Source organism: Melospiza melodia, chromosome 9, assembly GCF_035770615.1.
Source record: "Melospiza melodia melodia isolate bMelMel2 chromosome 9, bMelMel2.pri, whole genome shotgun sequence".
Classification (NCBI taxonomy): Eukaryota; Metazoa; Chordata; class Aves; order Passeriformes; family Passerellidae; genus Melospiza; species Melospiza melodia.
The window spans coordinates 15,209,644-15,234,073 of NC_086202.1; the positions used below are offsets into that span (position 1 = coordinate 15,209,644).

Below are 24,430 nucleotides of genomic sequence, written 5' to 3' on the forward strand. Positions count from 1 at the left end.
ATGTTTTATACTCACTGAAAATTATGTATTTGTACATTGGAGGAATGTACAAATTCAATGTTCAAGGAAGGGCAAAGCATTTCCCCTTTCAAAACACCAGAACAGTGGTTTTAAGGTAAGTCACACCAGAACTTAGCAATTCCATGTTTAATTTCTATAATGCAAATAGTAACCACCACTGCATATGCTAATTGTTCTAAAATGATGAATTAATACTTTTCAGTTTACCTAGCATAATAAAAAACACAATATTTACTGCTAACCTTTTAAAGTGGGAATGGTGAGTAGAATATGCATTATTAAGTATATTCATTGATAAAGCAGGACTATAAATAATTGTATCATACTCCTTTTATAACTTTTCAAAACATTCACTTTGGCAAAACTTGTCCAGAAAATTGTGTAAATAATGCAAAATCAGTTTTACATTTTTGGAATTCTAATGGTATATTATCTTTAGGAGTGGCACTGCAGGAGGCATTGCAGTTTGGAGCTGGTGGTGCTGTAATTGGTACTGACAGCTGTCACTGCTCCTTTCCACTTAGGTGGGTCTAATGAGGCAGCCGTCATGAGAGATTGGTGTTTGTTTCAGAGCTGGGACTTCACATCAGGAGAAAGCAACTTAGCTGTAAGTTATCATCTGACACTCACACAAGCTACCAAAATGGCAAAACTGAACTCAGTGCTGAAACCTACTCTAGCTAATGACAGCACCACTCTCTTGCATTTCGATAAGCAAAGCCACTGGGAAGGAAACCCAGGCAGTGCAAATCACTCAGCCCAGCTTCCTGCCCCAGATGGCTTTTCTTGGGTCCCACGCTGAGCAGTAAACCCAGAGCCCGTTGCCCATGCCTGCCCTCATACACAGAGAAGGATTCATCACAGTGAATCATCTCTGTTACATAGTGAAGGTCTTGAGACACTCATCCAAAAATGAGAACAAACATCAAACAGAATTATGGAAACATCAAAGATGCTTTTGAACAAACTATGGTAGATTTCTAACAATTTCTATCACTTTTTCTGTGTGTAAAAGGCATACTATGTTGTAAATACTACATCCATGAAAAGATTAAATTAAACATTTTACATTAGTACAGACTGAACCAATTTTAAAAACATTGGACATCTACTGTTTAGATTTAAGATTATTTGTAAGATGTCAGAATAAATTTCTGAGGAGAATGTGCATTGTTAACTGACTATCCTTCACACCATTTCATAAAATGCTTTTAATGTGTGACTCCTTTTCAAAAAAATTTCATCACTTCTCAGACATGCATCTTTCTTAAAGTTTTAAATAGATCTTTTTGAATTACTCTTCCTTAATTTCCATTCACTGAAAAAACAAAGATGTGAATTTTTTGTCTCATCTCTGCACATTATCACTAGCATTGCACAAAAAAAAGGTTCTTCTTTTGACATTGCATCTCTATAAATGGATTAAATGAGCTGTGAATATCAGGATTTAACCAATAAAAAGAGATCTTTATTTATTTAGAATGTATCAGATCTGCTTCATCTAAAAGTCTAATTGAAAAGGCTATTCAGGTCAGCTGTGATATTAGAAGACAACTGAATCACATTTAATGCTGCTTAAAGGATGTGAATGGGCTGAAAGAAAAATTAAACCATGGCCATTAAAATTTAATTTGACTTAGTGAAGCCATTAACATTTTGGTTTTATGCAGTGGCAAGCGTTCTACAAACATTTCCATATAGTTTAGAAACCTAGAAGTGCCAAATGGCTGACCCTTACATAGCAAAAATGATTGAAAGTGACCTTATAGGGCAAATCAGGAAAAAAAAGCAAAAAGGAGAAAAAAATGCTTAAATAACATTATTAGATGTCATTCTGTTCTTCCTTCAGATATAAACAGTCTTCTAGTAATCGCTCACTTTGCTTTTAACATTCAATTCATTTGGATATCAATGAACATGACATGAAGATGTGGAAAGAAAAAACCTATTTTTGAGATAATTCTGTCTTCTTCTAGTAGTGTACCTGCAGCATGCTGCTTTGTCACCACAAGTTTGCCTTTGCAGTTTGAAAACTCCACTCTAATATTCCCTATACACTGTAATGACAAATATTGTTAATAGCACAAAGCATCCATCAATGCAGCAACTTTAAAAACTTCTATCAGTTTCAAATGAAAATTTTGTCTAGATTAAAATGGTAACAAATCTGATCATATATCATAACTAAAATTTCAGACTGACTGCCTGGAAATTATATAGAAATCCTTAGTTTTGGGTTTTAATCTCATTTTTTCCAATTAAGCTTAAAAAGAAAAGAAAACACCAATACAAGAGACTTTGTATCATTTTGGGACTGTTAAAGTCTGAGATTTCAAATCTTGCTTTATAACATTATTTGTATTGCTCTGGCTTACGTACTAGCAATCACCATCGGACTTGATAGGAAATAGAAAGCATTAAACACTGTAAAGGCTCTTACAAATGCATTCCAGAAGGTAAAGGGTGATCATAGAAACGGTAAGACTAAGGCAGGGAATTTTCTGGCTCTACATATAGAGTGTAAAACTTGTGGATTTGCAGAAATGAGCCACCTCCATTTCCAGCTCTATGCTTGACCCACCACTTGAACTAGTTTTAGAGATAAGAGAGGCAAATAGCAAAACAGCATCCTTCTAATGAGCTAAAAATTCTGTAAAAGTAGGAAAGGGTCAAGTAATGTAGGGCATGTAAAAAGCTTTGAATCAACAAGTTTTTGAAAGACTTTCAAAGTATATGCCTTGCTGAATGCTCAATTTTTATTAAGTTTCATGGATTCTTACAAAGTTCTTTTTGTCAGTGACTCCCAAATACCTTATTCATCAGTTTCTACTTCATGATTCATTGTGGCTAATAATAGATGAAATGACTGGAAAAATAATCAAAGCTCTAATGACAAAAGGAAGTATCTGAATTACTTCAATAGATTATCTTTTAAATTGACTTGGCTAGCCATTAATTTGATTTTCTCCTTTCTCAACTTTAATAATTAATGGATTACAGAAAATTAAAAGCAGAAACTTGTGATGATCCTAGTTCTTTGACAGTTGCAGTGCTTCTAACTCCTGCCAGAAAATATTTTTACTTGCAGTATATCAATACCTCAAGTTCAATCATTTCTAATCCTAGGGAGTTTGGGAAGGCAAAGCTGTTTTACTAAGCTTTAAAACCACCCAGATCAGATTAGAACATCTCCAGGTTAAAACTCTGGTCCAAAGCTGGCTATAGTTTATCAGGGGAAAGGCTGTTCTCATGAATGATAGCCAAGCAGTCTCTCCAGTCTTTTGCTGGAATAATTGCTGGATTATTCCAGGATCTGCTTAAATTTGAGTGTGTGCAAACTACCATATCAGCCTGAATGTTCAGCGAGCAGCTTGCCTCACAACTCCTTTATAGCAGATTTTTCCCTGGAAAATATTAAATACCAGCATATAAAAAAATCTAATTCTTTCAACAGCAGTAGAAAAAAAGTGAACAGAAATTACTATATTTGGACTTGAGCACCTGGATATAGTTTGTATCTTCTCCTACCACAGTTTGTGTTTCAGAGTGAAAAAAACCAAAGTATAAGTAGAATAAGCAATCTCTGCTTTGGAGTTTGCCTAAAATCTTACTGCAAGAATATTTTGCAAAATTAATTATATTAATTTAGCAAGTTGGTCCTTACGCTATTTTAATCCTAGACCTGGGGAGAAAGAAAATAATTTGTATAACAACACTTTGAATACATTTACTCCAAGAACCTGAAAAAATTTGGTGTTATGTCAGGAATTCTAACCTCATTGCAGAACATTTACAGCCTCCAAAAGTTATTAGGAATATCCAATATCAAAAGGTCAAATGGAGCTTTTTGTCAGGATCAGAACTTGTGATCAGATGTTCTATGATTTATTAAGAACTTCAGCCAGAATTCACATGACAAGCTTGATTAAATAAAGCACAAAGTCTTGTGTATATTCCAAAGCCTGGAAAGTGTAATATTCTTCAGACATTCAATCTCACAGTCTCTCCTTTATGAGCATGTGCCAGCACAGTTAGATAAATGTGATTCCACATGCCATATAGAAAAGTCTTATTTCTGAAACAAAGGTGCCACAATAACCTTGGTTATTTATCACTGCATGAACCTGTAAAATAATCTCTCAAAGTGTTTCTTTGTCTCAGCTATTTCATCTTATCTCCAAGATTGAAAGAGATATCTTTAAATTATTTTCTTGGTACAGAACAGGAAAGAGCAGAATCCTGTCCCGTGTCATTACTTTATGCATTCCTTTGCCATGTAGGAAATGTCACTGCACACAGGAAAGAATTTTTTGCATTGTAATATCCAAAAGTATGGCTGTGGTGCCTGACACACACAGTCACCATGTCCTTTGCTCTCTTCATTGCTTTTCTATTAATAATTCTTATCTACAAATGTTACAGTGTATCAAATCCTCATTTCTAAAAGATAATAAAAAATTCAAGCAAGGAGATAGTGATCTACACTCAGGTTCATGTTAGGACAGAATTAACAATAAGAGAGACTGGCAATAAAACTTCCTTAAAGACTGATACAGCATGGAAAAATTAACCTCCCCTAAAGATAAAACAAGACAAGATACACTAGTTATTCTTCAGGATGCAATGACCAAGACAATTGAACAGCTTCTTCAGAACTGCAATATGAAAAATTACCCAAAACAAAACCACTCCTTAGTCCACTTCACTTTCTCTAAAGGCTAAGGTTGGAGAAGGCAACAAGAGTGTGTCTAAGTAAATATTTGAGAAAGGGACAAGTGAAATCATAATACTAAGAGGATCGCTTAATAATTTTTTAAAAAATAAGTGCCTATAGATGATATGGCAACCATGCCCTCACACAGAGAAATGGACAGGGCACACAGAAAACCATTCTGAAAACACAGTTCTTATATATATATATATATAATATTCTTATTATGGTATGTAATTCTTATTCCAGATCCTTTTCTGAACTTCTCTAGCCAAATTTGGAGGCTGTGGGTATCAGTACTGAGATATGAGCAACCAGTAAAGAGACTGAAACCATAAACTACATACAGGATATAGTGTTTCCTCCAAGCTTTTATGAAACCTACAATTTAGATCACATATTGGGGCAAAACCAAGTATCAGCAGCTAAATCAAGTTAGCTAAAACCCAGGATCTTACAGAATACCATAATGCTCCAGTGCCTTGTCATTACTAATGACCCTACAACAATGCTAGTATTACTATTAAAGGCATTAACATACTGCTAAGAGGAATAAAATATTCTGTAACATGCAGTGATATCCACAAAATGAATTAATGCTGTTACTACAGAAATCTCCTTAATTCTCTTCATGGAATAAAATTACTCTTTTAATATCCACAGGAAAAAGCAGTTGTCAGGTCCACAATTTAACTCATTTAAAAGTGATACCACACATTAGCCTAAACTACACTCCTGTCTTGGATACAGCTGGGACAAGTGCATTATTTATCAGGGATGTTGCTGATTAGAATAAGGTGTTTCTTCTCCCCATCCCAAGGCCCCTGTTTATGTGGGAAGGGATACTTCACCCTCGGGGACTTGTGTAACCTATGAAGTGCTATTCTCCACCTCAGAATTTGTCTCATTAGCTTAAATCACAAAATAAGAAAGGCTGAGCACTGAAAATAATACTATGCCAATTCAAACAGACTTTGCAAATTCAGTCTTTCTAATAACATTGTCCATGGCATGATTTATATTGCACTATCAGCATCTTTGATTCTTCCTCTGCAGTCACCCTCCCTGACACCTTACCTGAATAGAAAATTAAATACCTTCCACACCATGTGGGTGTGATTTATTTTATAACTACAATTCCCTTATTTCTGTATTTCCACGCATTACAATATTGCAATTTCTGTTTCAAGATGACCCAGATAAGTGTTGGAAAAGGTTGACAGAAAAAGAAAAAGAAAAACTCTCCCAACATCTCAATTGAAACTATACTCACTGAAACTCAAGGAATGTTTTACAGCAGTTCCTATAAGAAAGTAATGAGGGATAAACTTACCTAGACTTCATTAATTTATTAATTTCTGCTCCTGAATTATTTCAAATTAGAAAGATATGAAGGGTTGCCATCATGATTCTTTTTTGTTTTTAACTAGACTAGGAAAATAAGCCATACAAAGGGTGCAAGATTAATCAATCCAAAGAAAAGTCCATTAACAAGTTTGCTGGGATTTAAAATAAAACAGAACAAAACCTAACAGCTACTTTACCTTTTGTACTATGCTTCTTAATTTTGATTTGAAGAATTTCTGCATCATCTGATTTCTTGACATTTAAAGGAAAATATCTAGTAACACAACAAATATATGCACCCATGTGTGTACATAATAGATTTGGGGAAAAGAATGTAACTTTCATCTCTACTTTCATCTTTCACTTCTATTGAATCTCCATAGCTGCAGATCTCTATGGAAGTTCTGCTTGTTTTGATCCATCCAGTTCTCCTGCATAGTAAGGTTTATGAGACTCATGACTTTGAACTCTCCAATCAAAAATCTGGAGGAAAACAATCAACTGTTAATTTCTTCCCAAGCTATGAAACAGGACTACAAAGCAAGGCAAATCTGGGTCCTGGGTATATCATTCAGAGCAATCATGAGCTACTTTTCCTCTTATAACAGCAGTGTACAGGGTGTAGAATGAGGGAACTGTTTAAATGATACGGCTTGCCTATTTATGAAAATATTTATATAAAGATGAAAGGAACAAAAAATAATTTGGTAATTGAAAACTGTGAGCTACTAAGCTTACACAAACTTCTTGCTGAAGAGCATTTCCACTACAGGAGACAGGCAAAAAAGAACAGATGTAGTCAACCCTATTGCAACTCAGCAATTAAAATACAGGGGCCTGAAAGAGGGATCTCAATCCATCAAGTTATCTGCGAATCCTGCACTGCAGCATTTCTTTTCCATGGGCTGGTAAAATACCATTAGGACTGACATATTGAAACCTATTGTTCAATATATTCTTGTACAGTTAAAGGCATGTAATTGGTACACATAATTACCCACTAGTAGGCATCAGTAGGTACTTGAATAATTTCTCTTCTGCCTTGCTACACCCATTTAGAGATACAAAAGCTTATTCTTAATAAAAAAGAGAATGACTATCATATCTCCCCACGACAATAAGCAAGACTAAAGGCTTTAATTTGATTTGTGAGAGTCAAACTTTGCAAACTATGCTACCAACAAAGCTCACAAATACACTACATTAGATGAAACTGGGGCTTTTCAGTAAATAACCCATAAAGCTCTGACCCATCTAGATGTGTTAATCAATTGCATCCAAGTTACCAATAACACAAGGTCTCTGACGGATTTGCATCAGTGGGGAGAGTCTCCTAAATAAAGATTCCCTTAAACAGAGACTCTCTTGAGAGACACCACGTGTCTCTGAAACAAAGACTCACAGAATTATGACATTTGAGGTTTTGAACATAAAATTTCACCTTGTTCCTAAACCTCTGGTCAGAGTTCCTACTTAGCCTAATGCTTCTTATTGACCACACAGTTTTACTGAAATTATGTAGCTGGAGACTACTAACATTCCCACAATAAATATGGGATATCCAAGGAATAATTATAAATATCATGAAAAGGGACAAAGATGATAAATCTATTCAACACAATAGCTGAACTGTAGAAATTATAAATTATAAAAGGTCTTAATTTAGTACTGGATTGAGTCTGACCTATCTAGGTTTACAATATTAAAACACACAGGTGATATATTAATTATTAATATTCTTCTGTCTTTTGCTCTCATATCAGTTTTAGATCCATGAGAGTCACAGAATTGTATATTTTGAGTTTTATGAGAATAAGTATCTTTCAAAGATACTTTTATATTTAAAATATATTCAAAGTCTTACAAAGTATGAAATTCAGCAGCAAGAGGTAGAACTGACTACATTTTTTTTGTTTAAGAGCATAACATGTAGAACAAGGAGGACATACTGGGGGACTGGGAATAGAGCAAGGAAAGCAGAACTCCTGAAGACCATTCCCAGTTTCAGAACTCTGTTGTGTGACTGTAAGAAAGCTCTCAAATAAGTGGTGAAAGAATAGATTTTCTGAAAAACAGCTTTGGGTTTGGTTTTGCAGAGCAAGATCAAAATTATTTGTAATAAAAATCAACCAGGAAAGGAATTCTGAGATCATCCTATTTATACAGATGTTAGTATATATTTAATTTAGTCAGTGCTTTATAGTCATTTTAGTAGCTGTTTATTCCAAGTATAGTTCTAACAGTACAAACCAAGACTGCCTTAAGCCTGCCTTCAAGCATGGCCTTACAATAGTCTTAGCCTTGGGAATTCAGATGCAGTAAAACTAACCATCTACAGCAACAAAACACAGGAACCTGGGACTGTCATAGAACTGCTCTCCTGTTCAAAAAAAAAAAAAAAAAACAACCAAACCAACAAACAAACCCACAAAAATGTTGAAAACAAACTCTGATACTTTCCCACAAAGCTTCTTTGATTTTTCCAAGACACAAACATCCTTTCGTATGCACCTGCATAAAACAGCCAAGTGACCTCATTTTTTTTCACTCACCTCCTGAAACCACCAGTTATGGTGACTAAAGCATCTGGTAGAAATGTACACACAGTATTCTTGACAATCAAGCTCACTGCATCTGCCTCTGCCTTAGACACAGAGCTAACAAGGTCCTCATAGTAGAGAAGCCCTGGAAATCAAAGGGGAAAAGTGCTGATCACTCCACAGAAATAATAAAATATACACAGCATTATTCAAGGCCCAAATCACAGGTGGTGTGGGTACAAGGGAACAGAGGGCAAAGACAGCCTCTTTCTTCCCTCATCTGTGTCCGTAGAGTTTATGTGTATTTTTGTCATTACAATTTGTCATGTAATTTGTCAACACAGCAATCACAATAATTCTCCACTTTCTTAGGACCTGAATATTTATAAATTACTCTGACTTCCCTATCATCTCCCATCAATGGCATTTTTGTATGACCTGTTTCAAAAGGCAGTCTTCCCAAAATAATGGTCTTCTACACAAGTATAGCGCCCAGAAGTATGTGAAATATCCCAGCTATCTTATTTCTGATCACAGAGCTTGGGTTGAAAGTACCCAGTATGGCAGCTTGCTTCACATTTGAATATGACATGTAAAATAAAGAGGGACAAAGAAGGACAAATACAAGAAATTTGATCCAAGGGAGCCTGAGGTGACAAATTTAATGCAAAATAAAGTTACATTATTTTAATATCATATTATAGGATATGTTTTCCTTAATGTAACTCATTTCTTTGTTTAAATTAGTTCATTTATTTAGGGAAACAGTGCATACACACAAAATCTATGGGGAAGGAATATTACTCGTGATCAAGTTTAACATTTTAAAGCTAAGATGTACTAGGATTGTAGAAAAAATTTTATAAGTACTTTATTACAAGTCTAGATTTATCAGTAAATTAGGGCTGCTTTGAGGGAGACAGATCTCCTCTGAAAAGTAGTTCTGGGCTTTCCCAATTTTGTAATTTTTTCACAACCTGTGCAATAATGAATCATTAATAGTTTTGTGTATAAGAGATTTCATTTGGTATCTGTGCAAGCAATTTAAAAATATGCATATTCCTATGTTTTGAATGACACAATTTTTCATTAGGAGCTCAGCTGGTCCAAATATTTTCACCTAATAATTCAGTATTCACAAGACTGCAGCAAGAGAACAGAAATGAGCTTTTCCTTCCCCTGTGACTCTGTTATCAAGTTCTTAGAGCACTGAGATACAAGTTTTTATGACACTCTCACCTTACCTGCTTTCTGCATTTTTGACAGCTTCAGGGTCTTGTCAGCTTTTACCTCTTCCACAGTTCGCAGACCCATTCTGTACCATTTCTCAGATGTCTTCACTCCCACTCCAAAGACTGAAGTGAATTGCTAAGGTCAGTAGAAAAACATTTCAGTGCTGCTTTCTAAAGCAGCAGTGAATTAATAATAAGTAGGCAACAACAAGGTTTCTCAGGGAAAGCAATGGCAGAGTTAAGCCTACACTGAAGACAAATAGTGTGATACAAACCTACAGGCTCAGCTTCCCTTCCCTTGTAGCATGACTACATTCAACAGAACTGGTTTTATACATGGGCAGTTCTCATTAACATGAAATCCAAACAAAAATACAGCAGTAGTCCCAGTACCTTTATATAATTTACTAAAACATACACTTTTAACTGAGATTTGAAATAAGGGTGGTATTCTTTATTTTTACTCCATTTCTCAATAGAAATCAAGCAGTGACATTAGATAGCTCGATTCCCTGACACTGATGGGATAGAACAAGAGATGTCACAACTTTATCTTCAGAATTTGACTGACATTATGGCTGTGTGCTATATGCACTACCAGCTCTCAAAACAAAAAAAAAAAGGCCAAAAAAAACCCAACCAAAAAATCAAACAAAAAAAGCCAAAAAAGCAAAACATCAAAATAAACAAACAATCAAAACAAACAAAACAAAATAAAAACCAAAAACCCACACATTCCTGAACAAACCAAAAAAGTGACACACAAAACATGCCAAAATCTTCCAGTCCACCAGAAATTTTTGTGTGGTCATGTTCCATCTATAACAAAGTCATATTGTTCACTAAGTTATTACCCACAAAAGGATGTAAAGCAGAAGCTGTAAGCATGATTCACTGGATTGCTATCTCATATGGAAGAAGAGGGAAAACTTTCATGTTTGCCTAAAAGCACGTTCTTTATGTTCACTTTGTCAATGCTGTAGCTCTCTACCTTGCATTGTACTTCTATGGAATTCGATGAGTAACTGTGTAAGACATGAATAACTGCTCTTTTCCATTGAATCTACAACCTCTGAATCCCAAACATCCTGGCTTCATTTTGTGATTTTGTGAAGATATTCATTCCTTTGAAATAATTAACATTTTAAAAGTGAAAAATTAAAATAATTGATAATATTAAATAGGAATTGCCCTACATTTTGTATATAATGTGTGAAATTACCTACTCTTTGTCTGAATCATGGGTGCTTATAAAAGGATATAATTTTTTAAATACTTTGATTTTTACCTCTTAATGTTTTTGCGAGTGCTGAAATATTTTTGAAAGGGTCTATTACTGGGTTTTAAATTATTCTAGGAGACTTAATTAATGCTGAGACAAAGAACTAAAGAAAAAGGATTCTATACACCCAAAGTTTTAGGGGAAAAAACAAAATTGTGACTTTTTCTTTCTGTACTTAGATCCATTATTATTTAGCATGTTTTTAGATGCTAGAGATGCTGCCAGTCGTGCAGCACAAGTAACAGGGAGCCCATTTCTTTTCAGCTGGTGAAACCCATCACACAAACTCACTCTCTGCAGCACCCACTTCTGTCAGTTCATGTCCCTGCATCTAAAACATTGACTATAATTTAATTCAGTCATTTGATAACCATGGGCCTGGGGCCAGCAGTGATCTTTTGAGCTGTGATAAATGAAGCAGCAGGTACCAGACTATGCTAAACAGGAAAATCTAAGAATTCACTAATATGAGATTCTTCTCAGAATCTTATAAAAAAATCAGTGGAAACAACTGGTCACAACTAATTTAAACAAAATGTTGAGATGTATGCTCAGCTAAGAAGTAGAGCCACCTAAGTTTGTTGTAATTTTGCATGTGAAACAAGGTATAAAGCATATTTGAGATAATTTGTCTAGTAATAGGTTTTTTTCTAATCTCCAAGAGATTTTCTTAAACCCTGAAGATTTAATAGCTGTTCCTCAATCATGCATTAATAAGCAAGACTGCTTCTTGAATCCTACTATACATGTGAATTTACACCTCTTTTTGAATATCACTAGAGATGGCATCAACAGCTGTCACTGAACACCCTTCCATTGCAGGTCAGAGAGAATGGAAGAGCCTTTGGATAGCTGAAGCAAAAGTGAGTGATAACAGGGAGAATTAAACAATCCTTACTCTGTTTTAATTTTTCTGAAGACTGAGTATAGAGATCAAAAATGCAGATAAAATTTTGAAACATGTTTGTTCATCCTGCATGCTTCCAATGGAGAATTCAATAAATATTTCAGTAATGGGAACTGCAGTATTTATGTGGTTTAGATTCCCTGCAACTATGAAGTTGTGTGAATAAGGCTCTACAACATGCCTAAGGAAGAAACAGCTCCAGTCCTCCTGCCTCACACAAAAGAGAATTACCATAGATCTGAGTCATCTTCTTCATCTGTTTTTTTCTTAATTCCAGAATAAAATGAAGTAATTTTAAAAGTATAAACAGTTGAGGCAAAAATGAAACCAACATCACATTAAACTTACAGCAAAGTGTAAGTTGCATTATATTACTTAACAGCAACTATGTATACACCACATTAATTAAAAATAGAAAGATATTTCACATTATTCCTTGTCACTGTTTCTCGATATCCGTTTCTTTTTATTCAAGACCTATCCTTCTTTGTACTAGATATTGGTTTTCCCTTTATAATAACATGGATGGCCTTGTCCAAGTTCTACTAAAGGGAGAAAAATTTTTAACAGCAGCAACAAAACTCAAAGGATTTACCTTAAATGCCTTGTACCGCTCATCATTTAACACTTCTTTAACTCTAGAACTCTCTCCTTCCTCAATAATCTCCTAAACAAAGAAAAATATTATTTATTAAAAATAATTAAAAATCCATTTTAAGACCTTACTACAATTACAAGATTTAGTGAAATAATCTAAAATCAAGTTTTATCAATATTTATTAATCAATAAAGAACCCCTAGCAAGCATATTGTTTTATTCCCTTAGGATCAAATTCTGCAACCCTTCTAAAGAAAGAAAATTGCTGAAGGATGAAGGAGAAACTGGAACCACAGAATAAATTTCACAGTCCTTACTTACTCATAAATTTACTCAAGGATGAAGTAGAAACTGGGACCATGGAATATATTTCACAGTACTTATTTACTCATAAAGTCACAGCCAGAAAGCAGTTATTTATCACAAGCTATCAATGACTTGTCCTGAAAATTAGATTTCATTATTTGGTTACGTTTTCTACTCTCAAAAGTAAGACCATTGCAAGAACAAATACCTTTTTTCTGGAGTGTGCATTTCTTTTAGTCTTTCTGATAAAAATTAAAAATAAAACTAACAAAGAAAACCACCAATAGCACCCCTAAAAACCATCCTATTTTTTGTGGAATCTCCATTGCAATCCCAGCCCCCACACAGGAGGTACTGAAAGCACTTCAGAGGGTGCATTCTTAACTGGTGGAATGGGGAAATGAGGACCCAGAGCAAAGCACAGCACTCAGCAATGACCCCTGAGCAGCTACCTGCTGGAACAGCAGCACTCAGATGTGGGTCCTGAAAAGGCTAAGAACTAAAGAAAAATGCAGGGAATACTCCAAGTTCCAGTAGGAATGTAGAGTTCATCCATCACCGGGCTAAAAGGCTCTGCTACAACTATATATAACTTGCTATAACCTAGCAAGGTAAGATTTAACATTAAAGTACTAAAATATTTACCACTTCCACAAAAAATATATTTCTAATAAAGCATTCAGGTGAGTGAAGTGATGTTGCCAAGGGCAGAAGTCACATGAACAAAACTATTAACAGTTTAACTGTTGCATCGAAATCAGAGTGAGCCCTTAGAAATTCCATGCAAAGCTCATACTGCTTTATTTATTCCCTCGTATTTATTCACTTGTTACCCTCATTCCTAAGAGTGGGGGTTCCATGACTGACCCTTGTGTTATCACAAAAGGTTTCCAAAAATCATTTCATTCTTAGAAGCATAGAAAACACATTATTATTACAGGAAATGCAGAAGGTTTGTACACACACAGAGATGTGCCAGTGCTCCTCCCTGTGACCTGTAAATGCTGACCTGTAAAAGAATCCATTGGCAGATAATTCAGAAGTGCATTACCTCAATGATATCTCTGACTTGGTCTCCCACGCAGGGCAACCCTTGGATATCTTTCATTCTGGTTACTGAAAATGGAAGAGATTTCAGCAAAGAAGCTGCCCTTAAAAATTCCAGGCAGAATATTTCATTTTCTTTGAACTCATAATTTTCTGCCATTACCTCAAAGGCATCCTGGGACAGGGTGAGGTAGAGAAAAAAAAAAAAAAGTTTAATAAAAGCTTAAAATACTCAGTATGCTCCTTAGAAAGGTTACTTTGCATGCTAATTCAAGAATTACTCCTTTTCACTACATAGAAAAGATAGAGTTCATTAAAAAAAAAGCAGACCAATTTTCTACCAACTTGAAGTTTTCCAGGTGTCATTAAAACAGTATTTTAGAGCCAAACTTGAAAACATTTTGTGACATTTGCCTTCTATATTCTATGTGGATCTTATAAATCGGTGTCAAATAGAGCCATAATTTTTAGAATTATGCCCAACCATAAGGTAATCCAGCAGATCACCATGTAACGTCTGCATTTTCAGACACAACCAAATAGGAATCTGTGGCAGTACTGGAAACCACCTGCATCTTTTTGAACACGTAGTCATTCTTCTACTTGGTAATTTAGGGAACAAATTCTCCTTTTCTTCATTTTTCAGATGTATAACTTCGCAAATAGAAACACATTTTCTTTATGGCTCTTTATGGTTTGGTTTATTTAATATTTCACTCAAAAATACCTGAGGAATGTCCATATAGCTGGTTTTTTCCTAAATGATCCAAATGAGGTCTATCTCCCTCACAGAATATATGAAAAAATATTTATATTAACAGCAGAGAATTTTAGAAATTAAATGCAGGGAACAGATCACACAAAGGTATAGAGGAATTTTTTTGTTGTTTGCCACTGTAGAGTATCAGCTTTTGAGAGGGAACCAATGCTGCAAAACCATCTTCTTGATTAGAGTGCTCAAAAAGTCCTGGAATGCTTTTTCTCACTCCCAAAAGGCAGCTTCTCACATGCACATCTGAAGTGTCCTACACTGAATAATCATGAAGTGCTCTACACTGAATAATCAGCCCTTGTGATAATTGTGTCTGCACATCCCAGCACCAGCCCTGCTGCACAGAGGTGTCAGCCCCTTCCCACTGTCAGGAGGGCAGCTCTCAGAAAAGCTGTGTCACCATCACTACTGAAAAACACAATCACATGAAACATTTCACTCAGAGGCTGTTGATAGTCAGCAAGAAAATATAATCAAAGCATTTTTATGATTCTAGCTTACATTTTTCAGTGTTTTCCTGCCTTTGTGAAGCTCATTAAGCTGTTTAAAATAAACAATTAAAGAGTATTGAATATTCATTATTCTCTGTGCAAAAAAACCACAGTGCCTGCAAATGCTGCAACTAATTACAGGTGTCTTTTAACATAAAACTGCTTTTACAATTCTTTTTATTAAAACATTTATTTATTAAAAAAAGACAGCAACTGGACTTGCTGTCTATTAAACAGTATAGCTCATATTGAGTAATATTCTAGAGGGGAAAAGCATACAAAAACCTAATATTATTTAATAAAAATCTACAATCTAATGGATCTCTGGTGAAGTCAACTTATGGTGATATAAAAAGGAAAGTTATTGACCATTTATTCTAAACTATTATATGTCTTACATGAAGCACCTCACCTTCACTTTATCAATCAGATCAATATTCAGATTACCTATTTAAAAAGTACCAGTTTAAACGGAAAGTAAATTTCCAGAGATTTCCAGCACATTAGAATTTCATTATCTTCAGAGTACTCTGCAGGGTCTGCTCTAATTAAATATGTAACAGAGCTGGGCTACATTTCAGTTCTTTGGTTATTGAATATTTTACTTCTGTCTCTGAAATTGTGGAATGTTTGTTGGTGAGACTTGGATTAGGCAAAAATGTGGGGTTTAAATGCACTTCCAGATTCCAGTGGATCAGATCCAAGACCCACTAAGATTTTGCTGAATTGTGTTAAAAATAAGAAAGGTGACAGATATAGACAGGAATTCTGATTCTCATTTAATATCTGGTATTTAAGAACTAATAAGATAAAATATCATTCATTTCATCATCAAAGTTACCAGTAATCATCTTATATATGCAAAAAATGCAAACTGAAATACTATAAATACTAAAAATCACTCCTGTGAAACCAAGAAAAAGTGCAAGATTCTCAAATAATATATGAGAATGATTCTCAGAAAAAAAATAATCAGTAAGACCATGCTACTTTCTGGCTGCTGAACAGCTGACCCAGTAACATTCAGCCTGATTATCAGAGTACAAGTCATGCAGAAAAGCAAAACAAATTAGTGGTCCCATGTGCTATTTCATGCTATTCTCAACAACAATGTCAGAGCTGGTCCATTGCTACTTGCAAAACAGTCTTTAATAAACTCAGTTTAAGACTCTGCTAGAACAGAAATTATAAATATTACACCAAAAAAACCCCATATTTTAAATCTAAAACCCCCATATTTTAAATCTAATCTGTTTTGTAAAGAATTTATTACAGCTTTATGGAGAGGGCACTTGTCTTACAGCTATGTAAGACCCTTGTCTTACACTCACAGCTTTGCTGCCAGCTTGGAAAACTGCTCCACACCTCCCTACCATTGTTTCCCTACCATTCACTCTCTATTAGGACTGCGAACACTCCAGGGCATGAATGCTTTCACAATGTGCTTGTACAGCATCGCTCATAAAAAAGGCTCCTACCTTACTTGAGTCTGCAAACATTACTGCAGCACAAATTAGCTAAAGGAGCCAAAGAGCTTAATAGCAAATTGTGACTAAAATCCCCAAAAATCTTACATGGTATGTGTTTGAGAACCTGTTATACTCAGAACAGCAATTTGAGTTAAATTGTTTTCCTCTCAGTCACTCTTTTCTACATGTTTATTTAGTAGGTTGCAAATCCAAAGGACAGGTCCCCCTACTCATTACATCAGCATCATCAGTGTTTGATGATCATTCAAAAGCAACCAAAGTTTTAGAATGCAGCTTTCATTCAAATAATTTTCCTCTCTCTTCCACCTCGGTAAATCTCAATTTTGTATGTTGGTAGGAGGAAATATCTGGCATGTGAGTGACCTTGGTATAGGCTGAGAGAGAGAAAATAAATACTTCAGGTGCTTATTTCAAGAAGAATTAAGCAATTTAGGCCAACCTGCATTATTGACAAAAGTTACTTCCAAATAAATGAAATTACTCTTTTTTGTTCAGTCTGATTTTTTTGGTTTTGTATCTGGACTGAAAAGCCCAACACTTTCCCAGATCCTAAGATTTTATCATGTTATTTTACATCAGCTAGAAAAACAAAGGAGCTGAAAAAGTAACAATAAAAGCATAATGTGCATGATCTCAGGGTCCCTGCATAAACACCATTACAAGAAATAAACACATTAGTTCCAGTTGCTCCTCATATTAAGAAACAATAACAAGTTCATTTCTTGAAACAGAGAGGAATTCTGAGAAGTTTTAATATTATTCCACATTATAAAAGAAAACAATACAACTTTGAAAAAATGTCTGCTGACACAGCACAGAAATGCAGTTAGAGTGTTAATCACAAAACAATGACCTGCATGATAGATACACTGAGTAATAAGAAATATAACATACATATATATTACATACATTAATATGGTCAAAGAAAGCAACATAGATTGATGTATCACACAAATTTAAACTGCTGAAAAGTAAAGATGCCATTGTGCTCTGTATTTTACAAAGCACCTTCCCATTTATCTTAAAAATCTGAATACATATTTACTCCTTAGACCAAACAATCAATTATTTTTGAATAGGCATACACTTTGCACACATTCACATCATAATTCATATGTGCAGTCTGCAGATTTTTACTGAAGCAAGCTGTGTCAGTGGAACACTACAGCTTGTATTAAGAGTGTCCACTCAGTTAGTGGCTTTCTACTACACAGCTCCCAAGTTGATTATAAAACTGAAAATGAGGATCTTCTGAGGTATGTTTTAAAATATAATAATAATAATAACATAATAATAAGTGCTTGAGCCATTGGCATAATTGATACATTCTTTGGAAGATACAAAAGAAGAAAGAAATATTTATTTTTTATTTTTCTCTAACGTAGTGGAAAGGAAACCAGGCATCTTTCCTGTGCTAAACATCCACATTCTCATTACCATGAGTAACAGCCAAAGCAAAGTAACATCCAGTAGCATTAGCAATAAGCCTTAGAATCACAGAACCATTTGCCTCTGACTTAATTAGTTTCTTCTGTAAGAATTAAATTGTATTTTCCTCACAGAAGAATGTCTTTCTGAATTTTATTGCAGTCTGATATTAGTATTCAAATCCAACATCCCCTCCTGGGCACAGCAGAATGACTCCTTTTATTTTAGCACAAGAAAACACAATGCAGCCTCCAAGTGTATATTTTCAGTGGGAGAGAGAAGATAGCTACAAATAAGCCAGAGAACAATACTGGAATATTATATTCCATAATAACGCTCATATTTAAGACAAACGTAAAGGAAACTTGCTAAGGTACAGACACTACTCAGAGGATCTGCTCTTTTGTTCTGCAGCTTTGCCCATGTGAGCAGCCACAGCTCACTTGTGAGTAGGGTGATGTGTTCAGGGGCATTCCTGGACCAGACAGGTCAGCAAAACCCCAGTAGGGGTTCCCAGCCTGCCTGCCCCCAGGCCAGGGGACACTGGGACCCAAAATCCGCACAGAGACTGAGCCTGAAGCAGTTGCATCTCTACCCCATCAACTGAACCATGGTTCCACTGTCTACTCCTTGGCATCTGACATTCTTAGTGTGTTCTTCACACCACAAGCCTTACTACACAACAGCTCATAAATTATTTGACTAAGACTTGCCCCATACTGAATGCACTAACAAAATCTTGACATCTGCAATTTATGTCAACTCTTCGGTAGCTTCTTCTATGTGTAGAACTGGTTTGTTGTAACTTTCTGCAAGTTTTTTTCTGGTTATTACAACAGACAGGAAACATGAGACATTTGAACATTGAAATTGCACCTAGTATATTAAACCACCAGCTTTTCTTCATGAGCTGTCATCAAATATCTGTTACTTTTTTTAATGAGTCTTTCATGATGAAATATATGCAGAACAGGACTCAAGATTAGAAAGGGTCACTAATTATCAATTTCTTCAGAAATCAAGACCCCTAAAGTACCTCTCCCAAGAAACCAGGATGTATAAATCCTGCTGCACCCACACTGCTGCCTATTAGTGTCTGCTCCAATGTAATTACTACACTTTCTCAAATGTAACTCCTACTTATTTGAAAGGGGAACTGGATACAACATCTCAGGGCAAAGTCCAGTAAAAGGAAGAATCCAGGAATTCATTGAAGGATGCATTAGCAAATAATAGGTTTGTACCCCTGTTATGGGCATGATCAGAAAACAAGCTAACCAAAGAAAACAGAAAATCTGCAAGAAAAAGGAACAAGCCTGGCCCATGTTATAACAAAATGCCACCATCAACACATAACTCAAGATGGTTTGGACCCAATTTTCAGGATGTATGGTATTGACCCAAGGAAAATCTGTCATTTAATGGTTGGCTGCTCACAGCATGCACAAGTGAATTACACCAATGCTTCAGTGCATTTGCTAAGTGCCTGCACTGAGAAATCTGTTGGAATGCTTTTATTTGAGAATGTGAATTACAGGATTAATACAAGGCCAACAAAACAACAGCAAATCTAAAAATCAGGCTCCTGTGACATTAGGCAGACTAACTGGCAGTTCTCCAAGGCATGGGCCAGTTCTGGCAGCCCATAAACACCCAACCCTTCAGCTGTCATTGCCAGCTTTGGCTGTGAGGAATAAGGGCAACAGCCCTGAGGAGTTCCATTACAGCTGTCAAGATGCTGATTCTAGACAGATTCATAAACTTACTCAGTTCCACCTCCAGAAACAAAACACAGCATGAGCTCTGAGAAGTTACTCTCAAAATATGTTGAAGAGAAAAAACTGACACTTTTGTCACCACAAAACCCAGTGTCTACCCAGAAATGTTTAATAAATAGGGTAACAGAAGGGAATCTCCATACTCCCATCATCAAACTGCCCCACTTCTAATGTGTTCAGCTAAATTCACTCAACAAATACAAGCTGTACTTTGACATTAAGACTGCTGCATTGATAAAGCTGGAAGCAATTTAGGGACTGCCTCTGTGAAACACAGGTATAACAGAAACCACTCTAAAAATGTGGTCTAAATGCTAATGACAATTAAATCAACAACTTTGTGCCTTCTGGGAGCAAACATTTTCCTTTGCCATTATCCGTCATATTCCTTTTAATTCTTTACCTTTAGAATGTCTTACAAAATGTTGTGATATAGAAAATTCATCAAAGAGCCAGGTCCCACATTCTACTCTTTTCAGGAAGTGTAGAACTAAGACACTTACTTCCTATTTCTCCAAGAAGTTTGGTATTTTACATAATGTTTCAGTCATACTATATTTGGTGTGACATTTTCCCCTACAGCAGCTTGTATTTGATATTTATAAACAGTGAAAAAGAACTGCTGCTTTCAAGAGGTTAAATGGTTGCAATCACAGCCCTTTTTTCTAGCAGGAGGTAGGGAAATGCAGCCATTTCAAAAGCAGCAGTTTTGGGAATACTGGTAACACTGGGGTTGGAAGGGACTTAAGAAGGTCTCTAGCCCAACCTCAGACTCAAAACAGGGTCAAAACTCAATTCCCATCATGTTGCTCAAAGGGGGCTTTTTGTAAATAAGCAAACAGTTTAACCTACATGGCTACCATAAATAGTAGCATATATTTGCTGTAATTTCTGATTATTTCAAAGCATAACTACAAGCCAAATTTTAGTTTGTTTAATTTTTAACTGTGCATTCCCAGATCAAGACATTTTTGAGTTCCTTGTAGGTTTATCTTTAGTTCTGAATACCCCAAACGTTTTAGTATTTACCTGGTAAAGGGTTTATATTCACCAATAACTGGCATCTGTTGCTATTCTTTTTATATGAATCTTACAAATAATATTTTCTTGCAGTATTTGTATGTATTTACAGGAACACACAAGTAGAATCATGAAAATTATAAATAATAACAAAACACATAATAAAGCTTTAGGAAAATGAGGAAGTGTTTGATGTTATAGTTGAAACATATGCATGTAACTATGCCAGATATATTTAGATTGCACTACATTAGAGTCTCTGAGAAATGTTTCCTTTTGAGTAGTGGTCACTGAGTATTTAGAGCCAGGAGGAGCCATTAAGCACAAGAACTCCAGAGGAATTTAGACTCAAGGACTCAGACCCTTCATACCCTCTGAAATGTGCAATGTTATGGGCATTAACTAGGATATATGACAGTCTCCAAGATTTCTATTTAAGTAGGCAATTCAAAGGGGGTTTTGTGATGCTAAAGTAATTATATGCAGTCTGTTTTCATAATTGCTCAGTTGTGAAAATCTGAAGTTTAGTACCATACTTTGAAGAACTGAACTTGGGCAAACCAAAAGGCAGCACAGCAACTGTGAAGAACCTTGGACTCACCTAAACCCAACTTTGTTTATCATTCTTCCAGTTTGTCAAATAAGACTGTGATGAAAGGGTAAAAGACATTTTTGGAATGTTATTCTATCATTTGTTTTAAAAATTCATGTGTTTACAAGCTGTTAATGTATTTAAAGATCCACTGTGTTAAGCTTTCAGCAATACTTAGAGGATGCAAGTAAGCTTGCACTCAATTTTAATTTAAGTATGGCAGATTTATAACTTTTTAAATTGTTATTATGCTGCCTGTTTACTCATGAATTTGCTGAGGGTGCCACAGAAAATACTGAGGCAAGTATTATAGTAATTATTCTAATTATACCAGCTTTTATTTTATAGACAGAATAAATATTACCGTGAATTTCTTGTTGTAGTTATTTAAAGTTGTCTTTCTCTGGCATGAATACTGAGATACTTTTGTTGCAATAAATGCTGGCATTTCCAATGCAGGTGTATTCAGAGGAGGAGATTGGGATTGCTCCTAACAAGGGTAAAAAAAAGAAGAGTTAGTGACACACATGGCAAATAGCTTAAAAATAAAAAAAAGTACATTTCATGAGCCCAAAATACAAACCTTTGAAGAGCAGGTAAGAAAATAATAATGCTCCTGTCATCCTGCTATGAAAAACAGGTGATTTCACATTGGCTGGACTGACAGTACAGTTTATCTGGTGATTACTGGGATTTTTGCTTTTCTGCAGTAAGTTCTTACAGGGAGTTTTCAATGGCACTGTCATTTTTTAAAAAATGGTCTTTCTAAATGATGTGTGTCTCTACTACTCTCACTACTGCAGTAAGTTTGAAAAACTACAAAACTTTAAGAGCAGATAAGCTCTAAAACACAGAGTTTTCACAGAAAACATTAGATTATTCAATACAAGATTAGAGATATTAGACCAACGGGAAATGTTCTATTGACTTTTTCTGTCTGTAGCTAAATTCAATAGCGGGGGAAAAATTTTTGTATGAATTAGAAATCAAGTTTTCTCCCCTCTTGCAGGTAAAATTATAGAAAACTTTTTCTTTTGGATTTAATTCATCCAGCTAAATGTTTAATTTTGGAGTCATTTTAGAGTGAAGGAAACATTTATAAACAGCTACAGAAGAGTAATCACCATCCTTTATTCACTCAACAGCCAGCTGGTGATGTGGTTGCTCCCTTAGCCAATATTCCCATAGATGCTGATCCAATCCAGACATCATTTTGACATGTTCACCAAAGCAGGGAAACTGAGACAAATGCCAAGACTTGAATGGGCATTTCCCAATCTCCAGGCTGCCTCCATGCTCATTCACTTTTCACCTAATTTTTTGCTCCATGCAAAATAGATCAAGGTCGTACAGGTCTGTGGGCAATCCATCCCTCAAAGACAGGAATTCTCCTGAAAGGCAGGATTCAGAGTCATATCCCCACTGGCAAAAGAGAATCCTGAGCACAAGTCCTCAACATGTGGATGTCCTGACTAGGAAGCACCTAGAAAAAGGCAAACTCACACTGGTTTTCTGCTGCTTTATATATCCAGTCCTTCAATTCTTTCACTTTCTTTGATGTGCCAAATCTGAAATACTTCAGAAACATGAAGTACCTCTAACAGTTCCCTGTATTTTTTGGTCTTGGTCCTTCTGCTTGAAAATTTTTGGCAGATGTGTCAAAAACTTATTCCATTGCACTATCCAAAAGCCACAGGGAAAGAGTTCAACAACTACAATAAAAAATGTCATGAAAATACATAAAAGAATTTTCACACCAAAAATGGAATGATAAGCCCTTTTTTCCCTGTATCCAATCACACAAAGGCTAGCAAACCTACAAGCATGTGTGTATCTTCATAACCACATTCCCAATTATCATTTCATGCTACATTGCCTTTGTATTTGATACAAAGTAGTTCAAGAACAGTATTCACACACACAAAGGTATTTGCTTGCACAACTGAAGGAGCAGTGAATTATATGGTGGTTTTCAGAGCATGCCCTGAAAGGAAGAAAGCAATTTTATGTGTAAGACCAGTCTTGGGAATAACCAAAATGGGTTTCAGTCAGGACAGCAACACAACTTATCCACTTCTGCACACATTCATGAATTATATTTTAAAATTGATTTTAAATCATATAAACTATGATTGATTAGTGCTAATATACTGCTTGAAATGATAGTGCCAGCTGCAAAGACTGTGAACAAACAGAATGTTACTGAACAGAATATATAATAAGCTGTTACCTTCTCTGGGACACAGACACACAAAGAACAGGAGTCCTACATGCAGCATCAGCTGCTACTGTGAAGGAGGGCAAAACTAATGCAGAAAATCTGTGCATTTAAGAGTGTGATAGACTGGACAGAAACATCGTATTCCTGCCTTAGTAGAGATATTTGAGCATTTTCCTTAATCAGTAAGAGCGATGCATTTAGTTACCTGGCCTTGATTATATATAAGAACAGAAGAAAATCTGGATAGAAATTAACAGGAAAAACATCTGGCAAACAATGATTGCTACAGTCTGATTTGCAGGGACTATTATAATGCCTGCATGTGAACTATAGAAATAATCTATCAGCAGCAGAACATGAGCTGAATTGATACTACGCAAATATATATTTGGTGAGAAAACTAGATGAGAAAAAAATTATTTGTACAGATTACAGGACAAAGCTAAACTTCCATCAATAGCAATTACAGTGTAGAACAAGGAATCCTGGAAATTCATTAGACCAAAAATAATTTCTAGTACTGGGAAAAAACAACTAAAGAGAAGAGAAAAATGGAAAAATATAAGCATTAAAAATTCCTTTTTTTTTTAAGATAACTCTACATTTAAATGAATTTGCAGCACACTGCACAGGGGCAACCACTGAAA

At 35.3% G+C, this 24,430-nt stretch overlaps 1 protein-coding gene across 7 annotated transcripts in view; it reads right to left on the reverse strand.

Annotated features, from left to right (window-relative positions):
- The window catches only part of DNTT (DNA nucleotidylexotransferase), a 148,439-nt gene that overhangs the window by 47,093 nt on the left and 76,916 nt on the right, over positions 1-24,430 (reverse strand). For all 7 annotated transcript variants that reach the window (XM_063163457.1, XM_063163451.1, XM_063163455.1 and 4 more), the window contains 5 exons: positions 21,927-22,052; positions 13,996-14,166; positions 12,636-12,707; positions 9,864-9,987; positions 8,632-8,764 (listed from right to left, as the gene is read on the reverse strand). In XM_063163457.1, coding sequence (XP_063019527.1) covers positions 8,632-8,764; positions 9,864-9,987; positions 12,636-12,707; positions 13,996-14,166; positions 21,927-22,052 — 626 coding nt within the window. The remainder of the gene's footprint in view (positions 1-8,631; positions 8,765-9,863; positions 9,988-12,635; positions 12,708-13,995; positions 14,167-21,926; positions 22,053-24,430) is intronic.